This window comes from Bicyclus anynana, chromosome 11 (assembly GCF_947172395.1).
Source record: "Bicyclus anynana chromosome 11, ilBicAnyn1.1, whole genome shotgun sequence".
Classification (NCBI taxonomy): Eukaryota; Metazoa; Arthropoda; class Insecta; order Lepidoptera; family Nymphalidae; genus Bicyclus; species Bicyclus anynana.
The window spans coordinates 11,040,765-11,065,038 of record NC_069093.1 but is presented as its reverse complement, the minus strand read 5'-3'; the positions used below and the strand labels follow the sequence as shown (position 1 = coordinate 11,065,038).

General features: G+C 34.2%; 1 protein-coding gene across 4 annotated transcripts in view; it reads left to right on the top strand.

Annotated features, from left to right (window-relative positions):
- The window catches only part of LOC112049054 (G protein-activated inward rectifier potassium channel 3), a 55,475-nt gene that overhangs the window by 22,832 nt on the left and 8,369 nt on the right, over positions 1–24,274 (top strand). For 2 of the 4 annotated variants that reach the window (XM_052884320.1, XM_024086800.2), the window contains exons 1-2: positions 16,853–17,400; positions 23,264–23,705. In XM_052884320.1, the coding sequence (XP_052740280.1) occupies positions 17,291–17,400; positions 23,264–23,705 (552 nt within the window). In that variant the 5' untranslated portion in view covers positions 16,853–17,290. Of the gene's footprint in view, positions 1–16,852; positions 17,401–23,263; positions 23,706–24,274 lie in introns of those variants that run through there. The other 2 variants (XM_024086799.2, XM_024086798.2) reach the window with 1 other exon arrangement.

The window sequence follows — 24,274 nt, the reverse complement described above, 5'->3', positions numbered from 1 at the left end:
TAAAATAAAAGGCTTTTATAGTGCAAATGCCGTCTTTATGGTAAGTACTCAATTTCATTCGAGAATCCTCATTAAGAAAGACATGGAGGTCAAGAACATAGGCGCCTACATGGCTTCGTTGTCGCCACGGTTATTGCGTCTTTATCGACCCCGACTTTTATAATTGCCACTTTGATAGCCTGCACGTTTATTATCTTTACAATTTCTTCGTAAAAGGTTTCATTACTATAAAAATGACTTTTGTTCAATGCAATTGTATTGTTAATTATTATTTATGTTATAGTAGAAAGAAATTATGTGAAACGAGGTCAATTGCTATCGGCAGCAGTGGATTTTCAGTCAAACCATAACGTTTAATATAATATAAACTTCATGTAAAAAGCAACATTCAGTACAGGTAATAGCTATATTTTTTTTTTTAAATGATCTAGTAACTTTATAAAAAGTATGTACAAACTGTCTCATTGGAAATAACCTAATATATTTAACTGTCGAGATTCAGAAGACTCGTAAAGCTAAAACTTAAAAATACCTTAACTTAAACTTAAAATAAACTTTAAAACATAGACAGATATTGTAGTCTGAACCGAATATTTTCAAATAAATACCATAAAAAACTTCAGTTTCTGAAGAACAAAGTTACCATTTTTACCATCATCGTAAATATTATTACAAAGATCCTAAATCTTTCAAGATCATTGATCATAGTCGCACCCTTAATACGCTTTCGTCCATCATTAAATGTACGTACATTGGCATCGAGATGAAAATGACAATACTAATAAATTGCGAGCAAAGACTTACGTACACTTGCAATCATAGATATGAAAGCGTAGATACATGCGTAAGTAATAGAATGCACGATTTTGTACCTAGAACTGCCGTAGAATTCACAGAAACGCGTCTTCCTTTAGCTAATTACTTTGTGGAACTGCTAAAAAATGCAGCCAAACATCGTGATGTATGCAAAATTCCGAAGGAAACGGATGTCCTTCTTTTAAGCGCAGACGGTATTGGTCTACAGGAAACTCGACGCGACGACAGACGATACTAAAACAATGTTACTTTAGCAATGAATATCTTAATGTATCCTTATAGCCCCCCATATATTCACTGCAAACTGCAATTTTATTCTATGTCGGTCGCTGCTGCGATCATGCAAGCTGGAGCTTATATCATCTTGCATTTTATAAAGTACATTAGCTCATAGAATATCATCGAAAGAATATGGAGTAGGTATACGTATATTTGGGAATATTAGAAGCATTTTAAACCTTTAACCGACTCCTAAATTGAAGTAAATTCTATGTTTGGTTATTCATGTAATTTTTAGTACTGGTACTAAGCAACATATTTTACTTCCAAATCCTTTATGGACATAAAGACGAGTAATTTCCAAGCCGTAAGCTTCCAACGGCATCCTGTAACCCACTTGATGTCCTCGATCCACCTAGTGGCGGGTCGACCAACACTGCGCTTTCCGGTGCGGGGTCGCTATTCCAGCACCTTGGGACCATTGTCTATGTCTATCGGAACTATGTCAGTGACTTTGGTTCGTCTACGGATCTCCTAATTGATTCGATCACGCAGAGAAACTCCAAACATAACTCGCTTCATCGCCTGCTGAATTTAAATGTAAACATTTTTAATCGCTTATCGTTCACGAATAAATTAATTAATATTATTTGTAGCACTAATTATATTTTTATGAGACAGTTTTAACCTATAATAGATCAATTATTTCTCAGCTTTTACATATTCTTTCATATTTTTTTTCTGCTTCCCTGACCTGTGACCTTGTATACAAAATTTCGTTAAGTGGTTGAGTACTTAAAGACAATAATTCACTTTTACATTATTACTGTCACATAGTATCCATCCTAATACTGGTTATAAAGGTTTTAAACGGGAATTACTATGTCGCGGTGTTTATTGGCAATTTGCTGTATAAAATAGCGGTGAAGTAAAACAAAGGAAAACAGGTTAACGTGTTAGATTTCCAACAGCAATAAAACTATGTTATCAGTAAAAGTGCTCACTTTACCAACTTTATCCGTGAAACTAATAGCCGTAGAGTTAAAGTACTCGTATATAACTACAACACAATATACAATACATATATACAGGATGTCCCGTAAATACCCATTTTCGTTTTATCCATTAACTACGGGACACCCGGTACATATATATAAGTGTTTTGTCTCTTATGTAGCTATATGAAAAAGTTTTAAACATTTTTCCTATTAATTATTTCAGTTGACGATTTACTTGTTATATTTAACCTCCAAAAAGAGGCGGTTCTATTTTCGGTCGTTTGTATGTTTTTTTTTTAATTTATTACTTACATACCTACTAACTTTTAAATAAAAATAATTCTAGTATTAAAAGTGTTTCAAACAGACCACGTCCACGGAAACCCATCTAGGTAGGATATTATGCAAAATTATTGCTTAATAGAAAGTTCCTAGTAATAATTTGTCATTGCAAATTTTAATGGTTGTACGAATTCTGTGCACGACTGTACCAAGAACGTCGCGAGGTCGTTCACTTCCGATAAACTGTGTAACGAAGCCAGACCGCACTTGGGCCTTTTTTCTAACCAAAATTTTTACCCGACTGCAAGAAGGGTTATGTTTTTCGCGCGTATCTTGTATGTATGAATGTATGTATGTATGTAAGTATGTAAGTATGTATGTATGTATGTAATATTCTTTATTACCTCATGTCTTCCAAACCACTAAACGGATTTACGTAATTAGGATATCGTTAGATTTGTCTCAATAACCCAAGTGTTCTTAGATAGGTGAAACTAAAAAAAAATTAACAAGATGACTGTGAGACGCTATAGACTCGAGGTGATAAAAAAAAATATTTTCTAATATTGCAATTGACTTTAGATTATTTAATAGGTCCCGACTGTTTTCTAATTGCTTTCTACATTTTTGGACTGAGCTTGTTTTTTTTCTTTTCAGTTTTTTTTTTATACTTTATGCAGTCGGGTTTTTTATTTGTTTAATTAATTTATTTATATTATCAATATATTAGGTACCTAAATAAATACCAACCTAAACAATTTCGATACTTATGTACAGTAGGTAAACAATCCCACTAATATTACAAACGCGAAAGTTTGTATGGATGTTTGGATGTTTGTTACTCTATAACGCCGCTACTACTGAAGCGATTTAGCTGAAATTTGGAATGGAAATAGATTTTACTCTGTATTAACACATAGGCTACTTTTTATCTCGAAAAAGTTCATGATTTTCCGAGATTTGCGAAAACTGATGATTTTGATCATATGAATGTTTGTTACTCTTTCACGCCTCAACTACAGAACGGAATTATCTGAAATTTGGTATTAATATATATTATAGCCTGGATTAACACATAGACTACTTTTTATCCCGGAAAAACCCATGGTTCCCGAGGGATTTGTGAAAAACTAAATTCCACGCAGACGAAGTCGCGGGCGTCCGCTAGTATCACATATTTTCAATATGGACGTGGTATATCATTTAAATATCTTCTCAAACGCGTTTATCAGAATATCACGTTTCTAACGTTGCAAATGTAGTAGGTATGTACTTACCTATTTGCTTTATTCGTGCGAAATATATTGTAAACTAGCTGACGCCGCGCGGTTTCACTCGCGTGGTTCTCGTTCCCGTAGGAATACGGGAATAATATATAGCCTATAGCCTTCCCCGATAAATGGACTATCTAAAACTGAAAGAATTTTTCCAATTGGACCAGTATTTCCTGAGATTAGCGCGTTCAATCAAACAAACAAACTCTTCAGCTTTATATTATTAGTATAGATTAACATTTTTAGGCAGGCAATGACATATTTTAGGTTCTAAAGAGAACAGGGGGTTTCCCTAGATCGTATTTGTATACATGTACCATTAATACCAAATTTTGTTCAATGAAAATGCTTGCATACATTTACAGTGTTATGGATTATGAAAATTTATTTATGTTTACGTATATGAGTCTTAAGTTCATTATTATAAAGGCTATATTTCAATAACGCGTGTCTCTGTTGGTGGTTCAAGTAGGTATTTGCAGTTAAATAAACCGCCTGGTTTCCTGCCTTATCGCTTGTTTAGGGACGTTTGCGCTTGATTTAGATTTCTAGGCACGTTTTGTAACTTCCTCTATAATATACCTACTTAATACTCATTAAATTTATCAGAGGATTTCAATAAACAATGAAGTATACTACTTGACGGATTTACAAGTCGAAGGTCCTGGGTTCGATCCCAGGCTGTGCTGATTGAGGTGTTCTTAATTGGTCCAGATCTGGCTGGTGGGAGGCTTTGGCCGTGGCTAGTTACCACCCTACCAGCAAAGACGTACCGCCAAGCGATTTAGCGTTCCGTACGATACCGTGTAGAAACCGAAAGGAGTGTGGATTTTCATCCTCCTCCTAATAAGTTCAGTTGAGATTATAGTCAAGGGCTAACTTGTAAAGAATTAAAAAAAAAAAGAGTTGTGACCAGTTGTTTCACCTGCGTTCTAGCGGGGATATCGGAGTTGAAAGTAGCCTATGCTATTCCAGATCTAAGACTTTACAGGGCTTGTAGCCATGTGGCACGTCGATTCTCTTTCTACGATCGCAAACTCTTCGAAAATCGAACGGATCTGTCCCATACATTTATTTTAGTTTTCGTGCCACATGGCTTCAGACCCTGGTATAATTAGAAAACCACGCATCCCACTTCTGATATTTCGTCACCGTTTTATAGAAAACGTCACAATATGACGTGCTTCATCATATTGTGACAAATAATTAACTAGGTTATACATAATTAACAGGCTAAAACAAAAATATTGTGTTGTTTTGTTGTTGTCACGAGTAGCTAATATTGTGTTATTTCCTTGTGCAGTTATTTAGAACTGCACAAGGAAATAACACAATATTAGCTACTCGTGAGTATAAGCTTATCAAAATCACGTGTTAAGGTTGCAGGAAGGTATTGCCTATTGTTATTTATTATGTAGTTTAAATAACTAGTGTGTGGGATTTCACGTTTCATTTATTTCGCAGTACCTAGAGATGATTTTATTATATTTCTTCAATATAATAAGACAAAGTCTTTCTTCTTCTTTTTGTATAGAAAGTCATACAAGTGCGTCCACTGATCCGCATAGTATGGATCGCATCGTACGGATTTTACGGTATTTTATTATAAAATCCAATACGTACGATGCGGATTCCTACTACTAGTACTACTTGCGAGTCTTCTATTACATTTCTATTATATTTATATTATATTCTATAATATTCGATGATAGAAGACTCGGAAATAGTCAAGCTGTCTGAGATCTTTCATAGAAAAGGCTGCGTAATCCCCTATTATCCATCTTTTAAGGATAACTTAGTAACTATACCATAACATGTATTCTGTGCCTATACCTACTGTACAATTAAGTTACTTGCATTGAAAATTTACATTATTTTTGTCGCGCGTTCGCTAGTTTTAATATGAATCTCGTTCATAAAATCGTTTACGTATCCTTATTTGTAAAGTCTAGGTAGGTATACCTATCTACGCGTTATTTGTGCTGTTTAGTGGAAGTTGTAGACGTACGTACCAGTACGTACATACATTGTTACCACGCTGTTCGTAGACACCTGGGCAAACATTCACAATACACACAATACCTACGTGGAAATACTAAGTTGTGAATTAAGTTAATGAATAAATTATTCCTAATAATAAATACCTACCGTATAACCTATCTACGAGTAATTACGAGTATTTTGTTATCGTATTCATTCATTCGGAGACCGGTTCTTTCAAACGTTCAAGCTTATTCATAAAATTGGTAGCAATTTTGAACGTGTTTTTGAAGAAAGATAAATCATACATATACATTGTAGAGGGTCGTCGTCATCAACCCATATTCGGCTCACTGCAGAGCTCGAGTCTCCTCTCAGAATGAGAGGGGTAAGGCTAATAGTCCACCGCGCTGGCCCAATGCGGATTAGCAGACTTCATACACTCAGAGAATTTAGATAATTCTCTGGTGTGCACGTTTCCTCACGATGTTTTCCTTCAGCGTTTGAGACACGTGATGTTTAATTTCTTAAAATGCACACAACTGTAAAGTTGGAGGTGTATGCCTCGGACCGGATTCGAACCCACACCCTTCGGAATCGGAGGCAGAGGTCATATCCACTGGGCTATCACGGCTCTTTTTATATTGTAGAGGGTACGCATCTAAAATTTTATTAAATGTTTCAACAATTTTCGATTTATGTTTTTTGAAAAATGGTCTACAAACATATACTTAATGGTCTTTTAAAAATGGAATTACCCTTATGATTAAATATAAATTAAGAATATCGAAAATTTCAACAATTAGGTCAATACGTTAATAGCATTATTATTATGAGTCTTCAATAATATGACGATTAATATACTGATTAATATTTATTTATGTTAAATAATAATTATAGAACACTAATTGTTTATTAGTTTATTACCCCACATGACTCGTTTCCATAATATAAATTAAACTAACTATTAATCCTTTTTTTACAACAATAGTGAATACAATTTATAATTAATCTAATATTTTCTACTTTAAGGTTACTGAAACGTTAGAAAGCTTGTTTCATTTTGACATATGATTATTCTACTATTGTTAAAATTTAAAAAAAATCTGCACTGATAAGATAAGTAGGTATATATATCTACTAGTTTATAAAGGTATAAAAAATCTGCGAAAGGCTCCCGTAAAGCTAATCTGTCGATTAGGTACGAGTTGTAAGATCTCTTACATAATTATTCACAATTATAGTAAGTACATAAATATTTAAACCCATAAGTATGAAGTCTACTCTAACAGTAACACGTGAAATATCCGCAAGTAGATACATACGTTAGTAATAGGGTTGCCGACATTTTTTCAAAAAAAATATAGTATTTTACAGATTTAAGTTGAAAAAATATAGTACCTACACTTAAAGAAAATGTAGTATTATTAAGGATCAAGCAAAAAATAGACGAAGCAATTATATTTGTATAGAAGAATTATATAGAATTATATTTGTAGTCTATTTATTTTTATAAAAACTATATTTATTTGCAATTAGCGTTTCTTGTATTTTTCAAGATTTTTTTGTTTAAAAAAAGAGTTTTGTTTTTTCACATTAAATTTTAAAATTATTGAAAACCAGCATTAAGATTGACACCTTTGGATACACATTGCTTCTGTCGAAAATTTATTTAAAAAATATAGTATTTTTGGGTCTACCTACTAAATATACTGTTGAAGAAATATATACATTTCTTCAATAGTATATATAGTACGTAGACCCAAGATATGGTACAATACATTATAGTACGGTTGGCAACCCTAGTTAGTAACTACTGAACCGGTTGTTAATCATTACGTAATAACTGATTCACGGTCACGAGCCCTCATTAGAATCGTCCAATAATATTTTTACGTAACGCTAAAAATTGCGGAAAACGTTACACTTGTTGTTATTTCAGTTTCCAATACTTATTTCTAGTATTTCTCTATTGTAATATAATGTATTACACACAAATACAATACATGTTTAAGTAGGTATTTGAAAAAATTTTAGGATTGAGAAGCACGGAAGAGCGTCAGCCAAATTAGATTAGACAAGGTATAAAATATAGGTATAAGGTACAAAATATCGATACTGAAATGATATTTTATATACACTAATAGGTAGTAAAGCTTGTTATTATTTTTATTACATAAGTAGGTACTTTAACTAAAAACAATTCGTTAAAATTTTGCGATTCCACTTTTATTCCCAAATTTTTTGTTGATTGGTAATACTTGTGAAACTACGGTGAATGACTGAGTTTACAATATATGATTCATCTTAACCAGTTCAAAGAACCGTTGACGTATTCTGATGAAATAAACGCAAAAAGTTTTAGGTAAGTAGGTACAATAGGAACCTAGGTACAAAGAACTATGAATGTCGTGACTATATTTTGCGGTTAATAATTTTAAAGCTCGATTCGTGAAGCCTTGAGGCATATTGGAAACCACATGGCAACAACGAAGAAATCGGAGAATACGGATAGCAAAAAGAAAAAGTGAATTATAATCAAACACGTTTCAAATGACGTTCCACACATTCCATATATTATGGAACCGAACCTGCGATTGCCAGACATACCTCTTCATATCTCATTTTTAGAAGGGTCCGTCAACCGTAAAAAGTACAAACCAAGTAAAAAGCTTTCTTTTTAGTATTTTTCTCGGCATGATGGATGCATGATGATGAATAAAAAATCATGTATTTTTTGATTGTGTAAGTGCCGTAGGCTTCTTAATGGAAACTCAGCAGGGTCGGGTGAATGGTAGAAATAAATAAACCCTTTGAAAATGACTACTAAATATTTTTTTTAAGAAAATTATAAGAGTCTCTAGCGAAGGGTTGCCACGAATCTAAAAGTCTGGCGACAGATCCTACTAACATTATAAACGCGAAAGTTTGTACGGATGTTTGGATGTCGCCGCAAGAACTGAACCGATTTGGCTGAAATTTAAAATGAACATAGATAATAACATGGTTTCCCGAGATTTGTGAATGATAACTGATGATTATGGTGGTATGAATATTTATTACTCTTTCACTCCTCGACTATTGAACTAGATGAAATTTGGAATGGAGATAGATTATAACCTGAATTAACACAAACACTACTTTTTATCCCAGAAAAATCATATTTCCCGTGACATATGTAACATACTTACATAGAGAATTTCGCAGGTAACACTGCGGGACGCAACTAGTAACGTTTTTATACTTGTGTTCAAATCTATTTATTGAAGACTTTCCAAATTTTCAAAGCTACCACGGTCCAGGCTTCTGGTTTGGCTACCGTACATACCATAGGACAATTGGACCATACTTATGACCATATGCTAACAAATCAGCCTTCCTAAAAAGAAGTATGTCTGGCTACATAGGCTCTCGGTCCACACGTTTCATACATTACAGTCACGTGGAATACGTCATGGTTTTGATCGAGTGATTGTTGCAAATTAGATGATATCAAATGACTCACGCATTTAACTTTTGGTTTATCTAAATTAGTTTAAAGCGTTGGGTTAAAGCCAAGTTGCCAAAATTATAGCTTCTTGCCCATCTCATAATAATTCAAGCAATTAAAATAAATCAAATCGTCTATTTGCTAGAAGCATCTCACAGACTGATTAACGCCATCTGTTGGGGAATGGCAAATACAAAGTTATTCCACAAACAAAATGCGATTGAAATAGGATAGTAGCTATAATACGAGCAACTATTTCAGACTGTCGTGTCACCAAATTGTAGCGAGTTGGCAACAGCATTATAAGCGTCGTCGAGGACAAAGTTCATTGCAAACAGTTAGAATTCATCTAAACTTTTACAAATAACTCTGCTAAACTGTTAAATTATTATCTTTGTAATAAGCCAGCAGATGGCACGTTTGGTAACAAAACTAGCTCCACATCAGCATAAACCTAGACAAAAAAAATGCTGAATTTAACGTTGAATTACGAGTATAATAGGTCACTTTGTTAACGTTAACAAAACTTCAGTTATAGAGCTCGAATTTGTTCCAACGTGGTTACAAGTGTTAAATTATAATATTTTCTTTAATATATCTCAGTAAAGGGCATGTCAGTCAGGTAAATTAGTCCCAAAGCGACATCATTGCAACGTTTACCTAATAAATGATGATCTGTACAAAAAGCAGGTAACCTTGGTCTGCAGCATCGGGTCATGGTTAAAGAATAAATTAGACATAGACATTACTGACGTTAAAATTGCAAGTGATGAAGTTATCTAACAATAGTATTTTTACATGACATTTTTCTCTTTATTAATAACAGTAATAATGTAATATTAGAAGGGTGCTAAGTTACCCTAGTGAGCAAGGGGAAATTTCTATAAATACGATAACTCAGCCGATTTCAGTAACCTATTCATCGGTCTACCGGCATAGCAACGTATTATTAGTTAGGTGGGTATCTAATTATAACAATGCAATATAAAAGATAGTGGTAATAGAATCCATAAAATAGAATTATTTACAAAAAAATTGGCATGGGCCGATTAAAGAAGACAAAAAACTACTTTTTGAACATTTTGCCTTACTTTTCGTCGTTTTAAGAAATTGAAAAATCATTTTGTGAAGTCGATTACAAATAATGTTTAAATACCTTAAGAGCCTTTTAAATTTAATTAAAATGACAAAAAGCATTATTCAAATCGGTCCAGGCATCTTCGAGTAATCACGTAACATACATACAAAACTTAGCATGCAAAGGCCGCCTTATTACTATTGGGTTACCTGGTAGAGATTACTAAGTAATCTCTACCAGGTAACCCTTGACGAGAGAACTTGCGAAGAAAGAGCGGGAAAGTACAATACATTATATTTAATTATATAATAAATAATTAAATAAATTGTTAAATTGAATTGAAAACATCGTCCTTCTTTTAAAGTCCATTAAATATATTTGATTTACAGTCTTTTAGCTAAACCGCAGACATAAATGCACGGAAACGGAGAAACTAAAGGCTATTAAAACGAATACCATATAAAACAATCGCTAATAAATATAACAGAATGTATATCATGTAGCGAAGAATAGGTACTTTTGTATTTTGTACCTGCAATTGCCATTGAAATATTGAGGTGGCTAACCCATTCAGGGTGACTGATCCCTCGCATTACATTTAATTAAAATACATCTACCTACTGATAGTGACTTATGCGGCGCCGCGTTAAATGTATGTAAACAATCCGTTTTAGCTCTCACCAAATAATTTACTACTGGGAAACAATCGAATTGGATAATAAACATTGTTCCTGGTGGGTACACTCGTATGACGCATAATCTAAACTGAACATCACCTAGCGTGCATTCACAAATCGTTACAATGCAAATCCTTAGTATCATCATTATCAGCTTATTTGTACGATCTAATACTAGGCCTTTTCTTATAGGAAAGGAAAACTGTAGTATTAGACTTACTACCTCGCTATTCTTGACTTGATGTAACGATTGATGATGTATTTTCATTTATTTAAATATTTTCTTTGTATAGCACACATAAAAAAAGATAACAGGAACACAATATAACAAATCAGTTCACAAAAGGCGGCCTAATCGATTGTTTTAGACAACCTTAGGCTTAGGAAAACATCGAAGGAATGAAAAGGAAAAAGGATGACGAGTGATGATGATGAAAATTTACCAAGACAAATTTAACGACAGCTTAACGAGTCTTAGCAATTAGAGAAATTGTTAACAGTGCTTTAACTACCTAACTCTTTAAATCTACTTTAACCAGAGTAAAGATTGTTTAATTTATAGAGATAAAGTAAGATTAAATAGTATTGTTATTTAATATTATGATCAATCCTAAGCATCAACGCATTGCTGCATTTTTGTTTTTCCATAGTTTTAACGATATGTGCCCAACAACTTTGAACGCATCTATGACCGTGTTATGTGTTCCGCACGTAATAGATATAATTGTACGTGACTCACAAACTTTGGTGTACATTTAAAAATACGTTGAAAAATTAAGCATGATTATTATAATGTTATAGTGAATGCTAGTTTGTGAATAAGTGAAATAATCTAATTTAATATTAATCCTTGACGCAAGAGATTTTTATTTGATAGCTTATTATCTACGTCTAATCACAATGAAATGACTCTAAAGCTGGATTTATATTTGTTTGACGTGTCGTGTCGTGACGCATCAGAACAGAATCGGTATCATACATTTTGTATATGGCACATCATACAAAATGTACGATGGAAGCCATCACGACATGTCACAACACATAAGTGTAAACGTTGCCATACAAAATATATGATACCGATTCTGTTCTGATGCGATACGACACGACATATTAGACAAATATAAAAGTTACTGTATGCTAATACACATACATAATCTTTTAAAAATGACTGACGATCTAAATTAATTTTCAAAATTTTTAAAACTCTTGAAACACATTCCACAAACACACTTGAAGACTAGGTTAAATTTAACTCAATACCAAAAGTCATCTAAATTTGTTCAGCATCACAGCCGTGAAAAGATAACAGACAGACAGACGTACTGTCGCATTTATTTTATTAGTATGGATTGGCAGTAACGCAACGCTTTCGGATATTTCCCTTTTGCTCTTGGCAAACGCTGAAAAATGTATATACCGGTGCTTGTTCGACTGAAATCACCACCTGTTTAATTTCAATCCATATTACTGCGCCATCTCTGACGAAGTAGTAAATTTGCTCGAGTTTAAACACCAGGTTATAACTTAAAAGAAACATGTCTTAAATTCTACAAACTTTTTGGCATAGAACTAACAAACAATAACAAATTTTAGATAGTCTAGTGTATACAAGGCAAAGGCTTAACTAACTATAGGCCCATCTCATTGGCTACTGTCATCTCGAAGGTATTTGATAGCATGCTTAACTCTCACTTAAATAAATTCTTTAGACCGCACGATAACCAATTTGGTTTCCGACATGGTTTGTCTACTGAGAGTGCTGTTTTGGGGCTGAAGCATGCTGTCACATACTATGCTAGGAGGAAGACTCGGATTTACGCCTGTTTTCTGGACTTGTCTAAAGCATTTGATCTGGTTTCTTATGACATCTTATGGAGAAAGATGGAGGAAGCAAAACTACCTCCAGAACTCACCAATATTTTTAAATACTGGTATAGAAACCAGGTCAATAATGTCCGGTGGGCAGGCGTCTTGTCAGATTCGTATGGGTTGGAGTGCGGGGTGAGGCAGGGGGGTTTAAGCTCACCTACGCTATTCAACTTGTACGTGGATGACTTGCTTGGCGAGCTCAGCAGCACCAGAATCGGCTGCTACATAGACGGAGTGTGTTTAAATAACTTAAGTTACGCCGATGATATGGTGCTGTTGAGTGCGTCAATCTGTGGTCTCAGGAAGCTCATAGCCATATGTGAGGCTTATGTGGAGAGACATGGTCTTGCATATAACACTAAAAAGAGTGTAGTGATGGTCTTTGAGGCAGAGGGTAAAACATCTAAAAATCTGACTCTTCCACCTATCTCGCTGAATAGCATAGCATTAGAGAGAGTAAATAAAGTAAAGTACCTTGGACACATGTTGACCCCTGACCTTAGAGACGACACTGATATCGAGAGAGAACGGAGAGCGTTATCAGTAAGAGCAAATATGCTGGCTCGCAGGTTTGCGCGGTGTTCTTATGCCGTTAAAATTACGTTGTTCAGAGCATACTGCACTAGTTTCTACACGTGCAGCCTGTGGGCCAAATACTCTCAAAAATCTTATAACGCTCTCCGTGTACAATATAACAACGCATTCAGGGTGCTGATGGGGTTGCCCCGCTTTTGTAGCGCATCGGGGATGTTCGCGGATGCGCGTGTTGACTGTTTTTACGCCACAATGCGCAAACGTTGTGGATCCTTGGTGCGCAGGGTGCGGGGCAGCACCAACAGCATTCTTGCAATGATTGCGAGCAGGTTGGACTGTAAATATGTGAATCACTGCTGTTCCATGTCAAATGGATTGGAGCGGCAGTGACACACATATAACTAGTATGATCTATTTAAAAAAAAAAAAAATAAGTTATATTACTATAGTTTATAAGTTACTAACACATTCTATTTTTATTTTTACTAACATAACTATGAGCCTATTGAAGCTTGAAATAAATATTATTATTATTATTATTATTATAAAGGCAAGGCGTCTAAAAATAGAATACGGTTTATATAGAACTATATAGTTTCAGGTAGGCATAGTACACCAGGCCAACGATAAATTTATTTCATACAAAAACACTAAAATCGTGATTCAAATAATGGGAAGTGGTAGGAAGTAAACTTGTACGTCGTAAACGTGTATATTCAGCTCACTACTAAGCTCGAGTCTCCTCTCAGAATGAGAGGGGTTAGGCCAATAGTCCACCACGCTGGTACAATGCGGAGTGGTAGACTTACACACGCAGAGAATTAATTAAAATTCTCTGGTATGCAGGTTTTTTCTCGATGTTTTTCTTTCACCGTTTGAGACACGTGATATATAATTTCTTCAAATGCACACAACTGAAAAGTTGGAGGAGTATGCCCCGGACCGGATTCGAACCCACATCCCCCGGAATCGGAGGTAGAGGTCACTGTTCACTGGGCTACATGGGGCTGGGCTTACCTGGATAGGCTAGTGTAGCCTATCCAGGTAAACTTGTACATAAAGACTTATTCTTACCTATCAAATTTACAAAAAATATTACCGCTTCAGATGAGTGTGACTACAAACATCGAGACACGAGATATCAGATTTAATCTAGATCTAGATCTAAATATAACTTGACCTGAAAGAAAAATAGTTAATAGATAAACAGAGGAAATAAACTGTTTAGACTAACAATCTAATAAGATAAACATAAATGTATAAAGGAAAATTTAGATACAATGATTACTCTACTATAGTCAATCAAATGTCTAAAAGCAGCTGATTCAGTTACAATTTGAATCTGTGAAGTTCTCTAATGTAACCGACTGACCTAAATAGTGTCTGCTAATTGAACAGTCTGGATATCTTCTTGTTTGTTTTAAATATTTGCATTATCCTGTTCTGGATTAAGATAAGTAGTGAACATATTGCGTTCCATTTTGTTATTCTACTTTTCTGAAAATTGTAGATACTGTGCCACATAAATACGAACAAAATTCTCATGTTTGTACACATTAACTCATTTACAAATACATTTTATAATGGGATTTATCTGGAATTTGGTCTCTACCTACATAGAAACATCAATAGTTAGAACGCGAATTTTTTGACGCGATTTTGATTTTGTAAACGCGTTTGATAAGCTTCCATGTCTTAGCCACCAGACCACCAACAGAACGCTACATTATCAGTGAGTAAGCTTTATTATTTCAAGTGGAACAGACTCTGCGGGCATCCGCTAGTAGAGAATATAACAAAGTTTCCTGTACATACAGCTGCGTATATATTGAAAAGATAATATTAATTTGCGTTAGATCATTGCCCCTATCACATAAAATACTAAAGTACTTTAAGCAAGGTCTATTCCTCACTGCAGAATAAAGGTCGCCTCAATACTTTGCATGTAAATGAATGGCATTCATCTTTCCGGAAAATATCGCCTGAGAACAACATGTCTTATAGATGTTAATATAGTTTATGTTAGAGATAAATATTCATGTCAGTTAAAATAAAACAAGCTTAAACATTTTAACTGACGTAAATATTTATATACATGTATATCTATTTGACTGTTTAGATTCTCAGACTTCAGACACAATAACAAAAATTATATCCCGTTTCATAATATTATCTACGCATCTGTAGACCTAAAAGCCGATCCTTGATTCAGCCTAATAGCCTTTTAAAATGGCCCAAAGACGCTGGCGTCCTTGGGCGTCTTACTTATTGAACATTGATTATGTCTTATATTTCTAGAAGACCACATTTTGTAATAAATAATATTTAAATATATTTTTTAATAATAGAATATACAGTCTTCTGTTGTTATGATATTGAAAAGCTTTTTAAGTCCACGAAGTTTTATTTCAAACTCTCATACATAATTGCATGTAAGTCGTGATGCTGTTTCCTTGATTAAAAACCGGGCTTATAAATCGTAGAACATATCTATTAAATTCTAAATTTATGGGCTCTTCTACAGGATTATTTAAAACGATTACACAATTTCGTAGCTTTTCCTCTCTGCTATAATATTCTACTAGATGTATGTCAACATCTACTTGAATTATGTAAACCGATATTCAAGACAGTACGTAACGTAATTATCACGTAATTGAATTGGTACCTTAATTTAAGTTTAATTACTTACAAGGAACTCGAGCCTTACCCAGTAAATGCCAATTAAAACGTGTATTGTCTCTTAGAACAAAGCTAATTCTTGATTTGTTTCGCTTATTATTTGTCCATCTAAGAGCTAATTTTATTTCCTAGTACCTAATGCTTACTTATTCAATTCTGTGTTGTTATGTTTTAATAACTTGATTGTTTAAATATGTATCCACCTAGTTTAAAGCTACAAGGAAATACCCATACAGACTATTACTATGGTAATGGACGAGTATAGTTTGAGATACAGTGAGTCGTATTGGAGATATAAGATTCAAGAGTGCGTTGATTACGTTAGATTTTCGAGTTATATTCTGTTTGTAGTTTTTGGTTAGTTTCAGTTTCAAACCAGAATACATTATTGTTATTTCGTCATCAAAATGCTCTTTCCGACTTTCAACGCTTCTACGTTGTTCTGAGAAACAATTTGCTATCCTGTGACTAAATAAAATGATCTTCAAAATTGACAATCATTGTTTGTGCAAAAAGATGTTAATTTCTAATCTTAAGAAAAGGATGAACAATTTGAGTTGGTATAGAACTTTAGCACAGTTGGCCAAAACTCAGCACTATTATAGCTTTTAGATGTAAGATAATGATAGTATCTGCGTCACATTGGACTAATGCGTCACCATCGTAGGTAAATTGGAAACGTTAAATCTCTGGAGCTATAAAAATTCATCCAGACATTTATACGCAATCATAGTGTGATTACGTCTGGTTAAAAAAGTCTCGAAAAATTGATTTTGTGAGGTATTCTTAATCGCGGAAATATTAGTTTAATAGCATGTGTTTTATTAAACTTGGTGTCTGAAGAGTTTAATAAAAAATATAGGCGACGCAAAGACGCGACGCGGCGCCACTGGCAGAGTTGGCACGGGATGCCTACACCCGTTTAGTGTTTGTTTGTGTTCGTCTTAGCATCTGTTTCATTAAACATCCGCCTGTCTCAGTACTCGACTTATTCTCCCTACATTCAGTGCTAGTGGGAAAACTCTTTTGGTAGCACTGCGACGCCATTTTAACAAAGAGAAATTGGCTTTCAAAATGATTATTGTGAACAATATGGAAAAGTGTGTGGTACTTTTGTTCGATATAAAGGAAGTGTTCAGTGAATCTCTTATTAATGTGTTGCTGAAAGATAGAGCGGAGGCCCTCCTGTAAATCAAGAGTCATTCCTTCTAAAGAAACATTCGAAAAAGACTAGTTTGTACGAGAAAAAGAAGTCTCAAAGCGCTGGTTACGCTTCAACTTTCATAAAAATAAAAGTTTTAAAAGACTGATCGACGCTGCTTGGCTACTTGATAGTGAAACTCGCAATTTTCTTGCGAGTATCTAAATAAAGAAAGGCGAAGCACCTATTTATGTTTAAAAGAATGTCGGGGTTAAAAAGATGTATAAGTCAAGTTTCCATGTTTATGACTGGCAAACCCGTCAACTCTTCTGAGTCTGCTTGGAGAGAAGAGTTACAGAAGTAAGTGTAAAATAATAATTGTCTATTAGAGCAAGCATTGATTTACGCAATTTTTTCAAACCATTAATGCTTAAAATCAATTTTAAGTAATAGTAAAAGTATATGAAAGTTGTAAAAATCGGTTTAACAAAAGAATTTTATACATTTGAGTTTTTATTGTCTGATTTATTGGTCGAAATTATTATCTCTCTTGGATTTATTTCAATTATTATCACGCAAATCTGATGACTAGTATTTTTTAATTTCTATATCAGATTATTCTTGACCTGGTTAGGTTTAATATTTAACGTTATCTTTGTTGTGATTCACATTAAAGTGTTGAATCAGATCTGAATTTATTTATTTTTAAGTTTATATTTAATTCGCATTTAATAATCTTCTATTATTTCCTGAGTAATCTTGTTTATGCTTTTTTTATTTTTTACTTTCCGGTTTCAAATTGTCATGTACAAGGTAAGCGTAGATTTTCGCAAATAGGAAGCTAGCAGCTTATTGGTCTTTATTTTGCAATAAAGTATATTGACTTTTTATAGCATTTGTTGGGTAAACCGTTACTAAAGACAGGAAGTTACTCCTATTATTACTAATTTCGACTTTGCGGTTTTACGCCACTAGGCCACACTAAAATCATGTTGTGGTTTTTCAACTTGAAGTAGGCGTGCCATTATTAGCCAACAATTATTGTGAAAACCACTCGACTCAGCTTAATGCACCATGATGGTCGGCAATTGACTGAGCAATTAAGCTTGTTAACATGATACCCTGTGCTTTATAACCTTATTTATATTTAATCGTTTGGAAAGACATAATAGACAATAAAAGTATTTCTGGAGCATGGCCACGTTGATATCAAATGTATAAAAGTATTAAAGAAAATCTCAAGTTTGATGGACTTTCTTCCTTTCCACCATGTTAGGATGCAAAAATCTTGAAGATTTTATGTTTTTTGCCGACGAACTTCTTTGGCCCCAGCTCAGAAATTAAATTTCAATCAGTTTTTTTTACGTAAAACGATGTAGCGCCTAATCAAATGGGTGATTTCAGTGTTAGAATGATATAAAGAAAAAAAATAACAATTCTAATATCAAAAATAGGGAATAAGTTAACAAACATGCTAGTTATGATGTTTTGAAATAAACTGAAAACGTTTTTTGGCTCTGGGGAACACTTTCAGTTTTGTGGATTACTACAGTTTCGTTTTCTGCCGTCGATATATTCAAAAAGGTTCGGTAATGGTCGATGACGGAAAATTCCATAATGACTTCCAATCATAAGATTTCTAGATTTTTCAAAGATGGTTGATAATTAAAATTAACGCCCGTTTTTATAAAAGCTACAAAAAGTACTTTATTCTTATCATCATATTATTAAAAAACAATATCAATTCTAGACATTATTGTTCTGCGAACCAAGTAACTACTTGCAATTATGAGTATGTAGGTACTAATTATTATGTTCGATACATCAGACATTACAAGAATTTTTTTAAAAAGCTATTATTACTAGTCAATTTACTTCAGATGTTTACGTAAGTACGTCTAAAAAGTCACCCGTAGATCTAACACTTATAAAAAAAAATTATCTGAATTCCACGAAGGGTTATTCTGAATCTCAGGTTATTTATCACGACACGCGAGCGACGTCGTTACTCACTTCTTTATCCTACGCATGTGTCTCGCTTCTATCGTTCCGCAAACTATTTTAAATGTTATAAGCTTTTTGAACTTTATAATGAGCTCATTATCGCGCGTTGCTAGGGTAAAACTAAACAAGATAGAAGTCTAATAGTAGTTAAAAGACGTTAGGAATATATTTGCGTGATCGGATCAGAAATTAGAGGATCCACATCCAACACAACAAACGGACATAGTTAATTGCATCGCAAATCTGAAGAGGCAATGGGTGAGGCAAATAGTGTGAAAAGCCGATGGACGTTGGGGTCCCTAGATGCTGAAGTGGCAAATCCGCATTCCGCAACGGAGAACGCAGTATTGTTTGACCCCCTACATAGTAGACGGACGACATTATATTTATTACCGGGAGCCGCTGGTTACTAGCGGCTCAGGACCGTTTTATTTAGAAATGCCACCAAAAGTCGTATGTACAGCAGTGGACGTTCATTGGTTGATTTGATGATGATGACGATTATAATTAGACCAACTAAAGCTAACCAGGCACTTTTGTTTAGGCTCTAAACTATAATAATGAATGAATGAGTACTTCAAATTACATTTTCCTTTTTTTAACTCATACACACTCATTGGAGATAACTTTTATTGTGCAACTTTATTATTTAATAAATTTTATTTTCATAAATAATACCAACTCTGTACTTAAGTATTTTTATGTTTTTATCTTCAGATAACTTAACAGATATGACTCATGCAAGCGTTTATTCATTTACCCAGATACTGTAAAGTGCTTCCACTTTACTACTTTATACGACCCCTCATTTAATGGGGTCTTTATCTGGAGTACTGTGTTAAAAAAATCCATTTCCGTTATCATTAATGTACTCATATTAATAATCCGTATCATCTAACTTATCTACATTTTTGCTCCAGTTCGATAATGCTACTGATGTTAGTAGCCCTTTTTTGTTTGATTTAGAATTTAGGTCTCGCACCGATAAAACATATTCTCATTTACACGTGTTACGTTTTATAGTTCTTCTATTCGTAGAAGACGGTATACCTTTGGATGTAGTAGTAAGTTGAGATCACTAACACTGTTGTGTGAGTAAGGGAAAACAACGTCAGCACAGCAGAAAATGTTTAAATCTTTAGAGTAATACAGAGGGATATAGTGATACTTGGTCACTGACTATGGGTGTCAGAAGGCAGAGATACACCGCGGACGATGAACAAGCTAGATCCGTAGAAGAGTCAAAGTCACTGACATTGCTTGCTCAACGAATGTTCAAGCTGAACTGGCAATGCGCGGACCACATTGTTTGAAGAGCCGATGGACGCTGGGGTCCCAACGTGCTGGATCGGCGATAACACGCCAGAAAGCACCAGGTGGACTGACGACATCAAGCAAGTCGCATCGATAGAAAGGGATGCAGGTGGCTCAGAATCGTGATGTTTGGAAGTCTCTTTAAAAAGCCTTTGTCCGCAGTGAATGTCCATCGACTGATATGATGATACAGAGGGAGACGTATAATATAGAAACAAAAACCAACCAACAACTCAAAGGCAGATGATAATTTCTTGGTATATTTTTGCATTGCTGATGCACCTTCAGTTTTACCAAATATGACGTCTGTATGTACACATTATTATTACTACCCTTGTCTATACACCTTACTACTACATCTACAGACAAACTATCTTCCGACAGTAGAAATACTATACATGTATGTGTCACAATGACAACTGAAAATCAACTAGGGTATCAAAATTGCGATATTTTTCAAAATACTTTCACTTGGCATCCAGTACACAACTTTTACATTATTTCTTTCATTAGTCTTTCATATTTATTAATTTATTTTACGTTATAGGTATAATGCGAGAGTTAATGTTTAAGTAAATGTTTTCTCAGTGTTTGACTTAATGACTTTCGTCAACATCAAATGCATTTCACTTTCTGCAAACATTACCCGCACTGCACACAAATCGTATATTACAAGCAGTATCACTCATTGTCTTCTGTTATTATAAATTAGCAGTATATTAACTTTGATCCCGGAATCGAATCCAGTCCAACCAAAACAGTTTGCAATGATTGAAATATCTTTGATATGCCGAACGAGTTGATAGATCTGTGTGGATAAAAATAGCAATCCTACTCGTATTATAAATAACTAGCGGACGCCCGCGACTTCGTCCGCGTAAATTTCGATGTCAACTTTACTACTACCCCTACCCTACCCTAACCCTACCCTACCACTACCCCAACCCTACCCTACCCAACCCCTACATCTACCCTACCCATACCCTACCCTACCCCTACCCCCATCCTACCCCAAACCTACCCCTACCTTACCTACACCCTACCCCCATCCTACCCCTACCCTCCCCGTACCCATCCCTTTCCTACCCCTATCCCACCCGTACCCCTATCTCACGCCTATCCTACCCCCTACCCTACCACTTCCCTATCCTACCACTTCCCTATCCTACCCGTACCTCTACCCTACCACTACCCTAAACCCGGCCCTAAACCTACCCTACCCCTACACTACCCCTACGCTTCCCTACCCGTACCCTACCCTACCCTGTAACTTCTCTATCTTACTCCTACTTTTAGCAAAATCGGTCCAGTCCTTCGAGAGTGGTGGTATGACCAAGAGAAATAGAGTTCTATGCTAATAATATAAAGAGGTAAAGTTCGTGTGGTTGTAGGAGGTAATCTCTGGATCTACTGGACCGATTTGGAAAATTGTTTTATGAATAGAAAGCTACGTTATTTGTGAGTGTCATAGACTATGTTTGATCCCCATATTCACATGGGAACGGGAACTACGTAAATGAAAGCGCCGGGCGTCATATAGCGGAATTTCTGCGTCTTTTAGAAATTTTGTATTATCTCCGAAACTATTTAAGTAATTAACATACTGTAAAGGGCAAATCTTATCTCCATAATATCCTTGTGATTATTAAATAATTTATTTTAATAAGGATTAAAGTTTAGTTGTATAAATGATGACGTAAACCTAAGTATATAAAATTAATAATTTTTAAAACATAAAAGGTACTATATCTGCTAATATATAGAAGATAGATATATGGTGTCGCGGACTTTTTTGTAGAACTTTTAAAGATACATAAAGTCTCTGTACATTAATTTCAATTTTACACAATAGTTAAGGCAGCGCATGCGAATAAGTCTGTTTAAGAGGATTTTCAGTCCGACCTGTATGACAAAAACTGTGATAACTCGGCTAATATATATGATACCAATATAAAATATAGCCTATAGCACTCCCCGATAATGTAGCCTTCTACTGGTGAAAGAATTTTTAAAATCGGACCAGTAGTTCCGAAGATTACCCCATTTAAAAAATGTGACAAACTTACAAACTTTACCTCTTTATAATATTAGTATAGACAAATAGCTATTTTAAATAGATACATTTCATTTAAATATATTTTTACAAAATAATTTCAAATGAAAATTTAATACTATAATAATATAGTAATGTTAATGAAATAAAGACCTAAAATAGAAAGAAATATATTAAGCTGTCTTTCTTAATATATTTCTTTCTTTGTTTTTCTAATATATTTGTCTAAAATATGTAAACAATATTATTTGTCTACTTAGTATTCGAAATCTGATAGTATCGTATATTTTAAAGAATAGTATCATTATTTTTTAAAAACAAGTTATTTATGTTTTTTGAGTTATGACTGTTATCTACCAAGTGAACAGTTTGATTGATTTTATATTTACAAGCATAACTTCGCCGTTTCACTAATGTATGGGGATAATCTACTGTAGCCTATTTTACATCCTAATGTAATATGTTTGTAAAACGTTTGTAAAACGTTCTATTGGTGAAATATTTTTTTCAAATCGGTCTAGTAGTTTTAATTTTTTTCGAAAAGATTTGTATTTTTGTCTTTTCGAAAAAAATTAAAAACTACTAGACCTACTAGATCAATTCTGTACATAAAAGATATTTCCAAAATAACTATTAGAGGGTGATTAGTAATCGATACAAAAATGCATTCAGTAAAACGTCAGCTAGTATAGAATAAACCTTACTATTCTAATATTATAAAATATAATAGTACTCGCAGAACTTTGAACGTTTAATGGTGGACATTAATTGAGAATTTTATAAATAAAACATGTATGTTATAAAATGAAATATATGTCATAATAATATAAAAACTGGAATTTCCTGTTTCAGATACCGTAATGCTCGATATGCAGCGAGGCGCGTTCGCAAGCGCGTCATCTTCAAGCACGGAGACTGCAACGTCGTCCAATGGAACGTGGCGAAGCGCAGGCGCCGATACCTCCAGGACATCTTCACTACCCTCGTGGACGTGCAGTGGCGCTGGACGCTACTTGTGTTCGCTCTCTCCTTCATACTCTCCTGGCTCCTCTTTGCCCTCATTTGGTGGCTTATCATCTTCACCCACGGCGATCTCAGCCCTCCCGATGATCCGTCTGTACCATTTGTCCCTTGCCTTACTAACGTTAATTCTTTTACCGGTTGCTTCCTCTTCTCAGTTGAAACCCAACATACTATTGGATATGGATTCCGAACTACCAACGAGGAATGTCCCGAAGCTATATTTGTCATGTGCCTTCAAAGTATTGTGGGTGTTTTCATTCAAGCTTTTATGGTAAGATATATTTTTATACACTTTATTTCAGATATACAAATAAATAAAAATAACGAAAGACCTAATATTTTTATGAACGTTCATTACAACCAGATGAATGTAAATAAAATTTTAAAAAGCTTTAACATCTACGACGCAGAATCATATAAAACAATACTAAAGCGTTGATTCACTACGATGATATTATATTTTCGTATTTTGACTGATGTATTACATAGTAAAAAGTCTGTTCTTCAAACGTTTTTATTCGTTAATAAAGATTTTTTATTACATACAAAGAAACGCATTATATATACGAATATATAAGAACTTAAAACGAAAATGATTGCGACATCAAAATCGTTTAAGGGGTTTATCAAAACATGTTTCATTTAAAAATCTTCCTGCTTCGAAACCAATATGATAAGTTAATATAATATTAAAATAAACTTGGAACAGAGCCAACGTACCTAAGCGTACCAATAAGTGATCCAGATGCTGTCTTTATAATAAGTACTAATGGGCTATTACCCGTTAGTACTTATAGCTTTTTTAAATTTAGTGGGATTTTAAAAATCTCTAAGACTTTT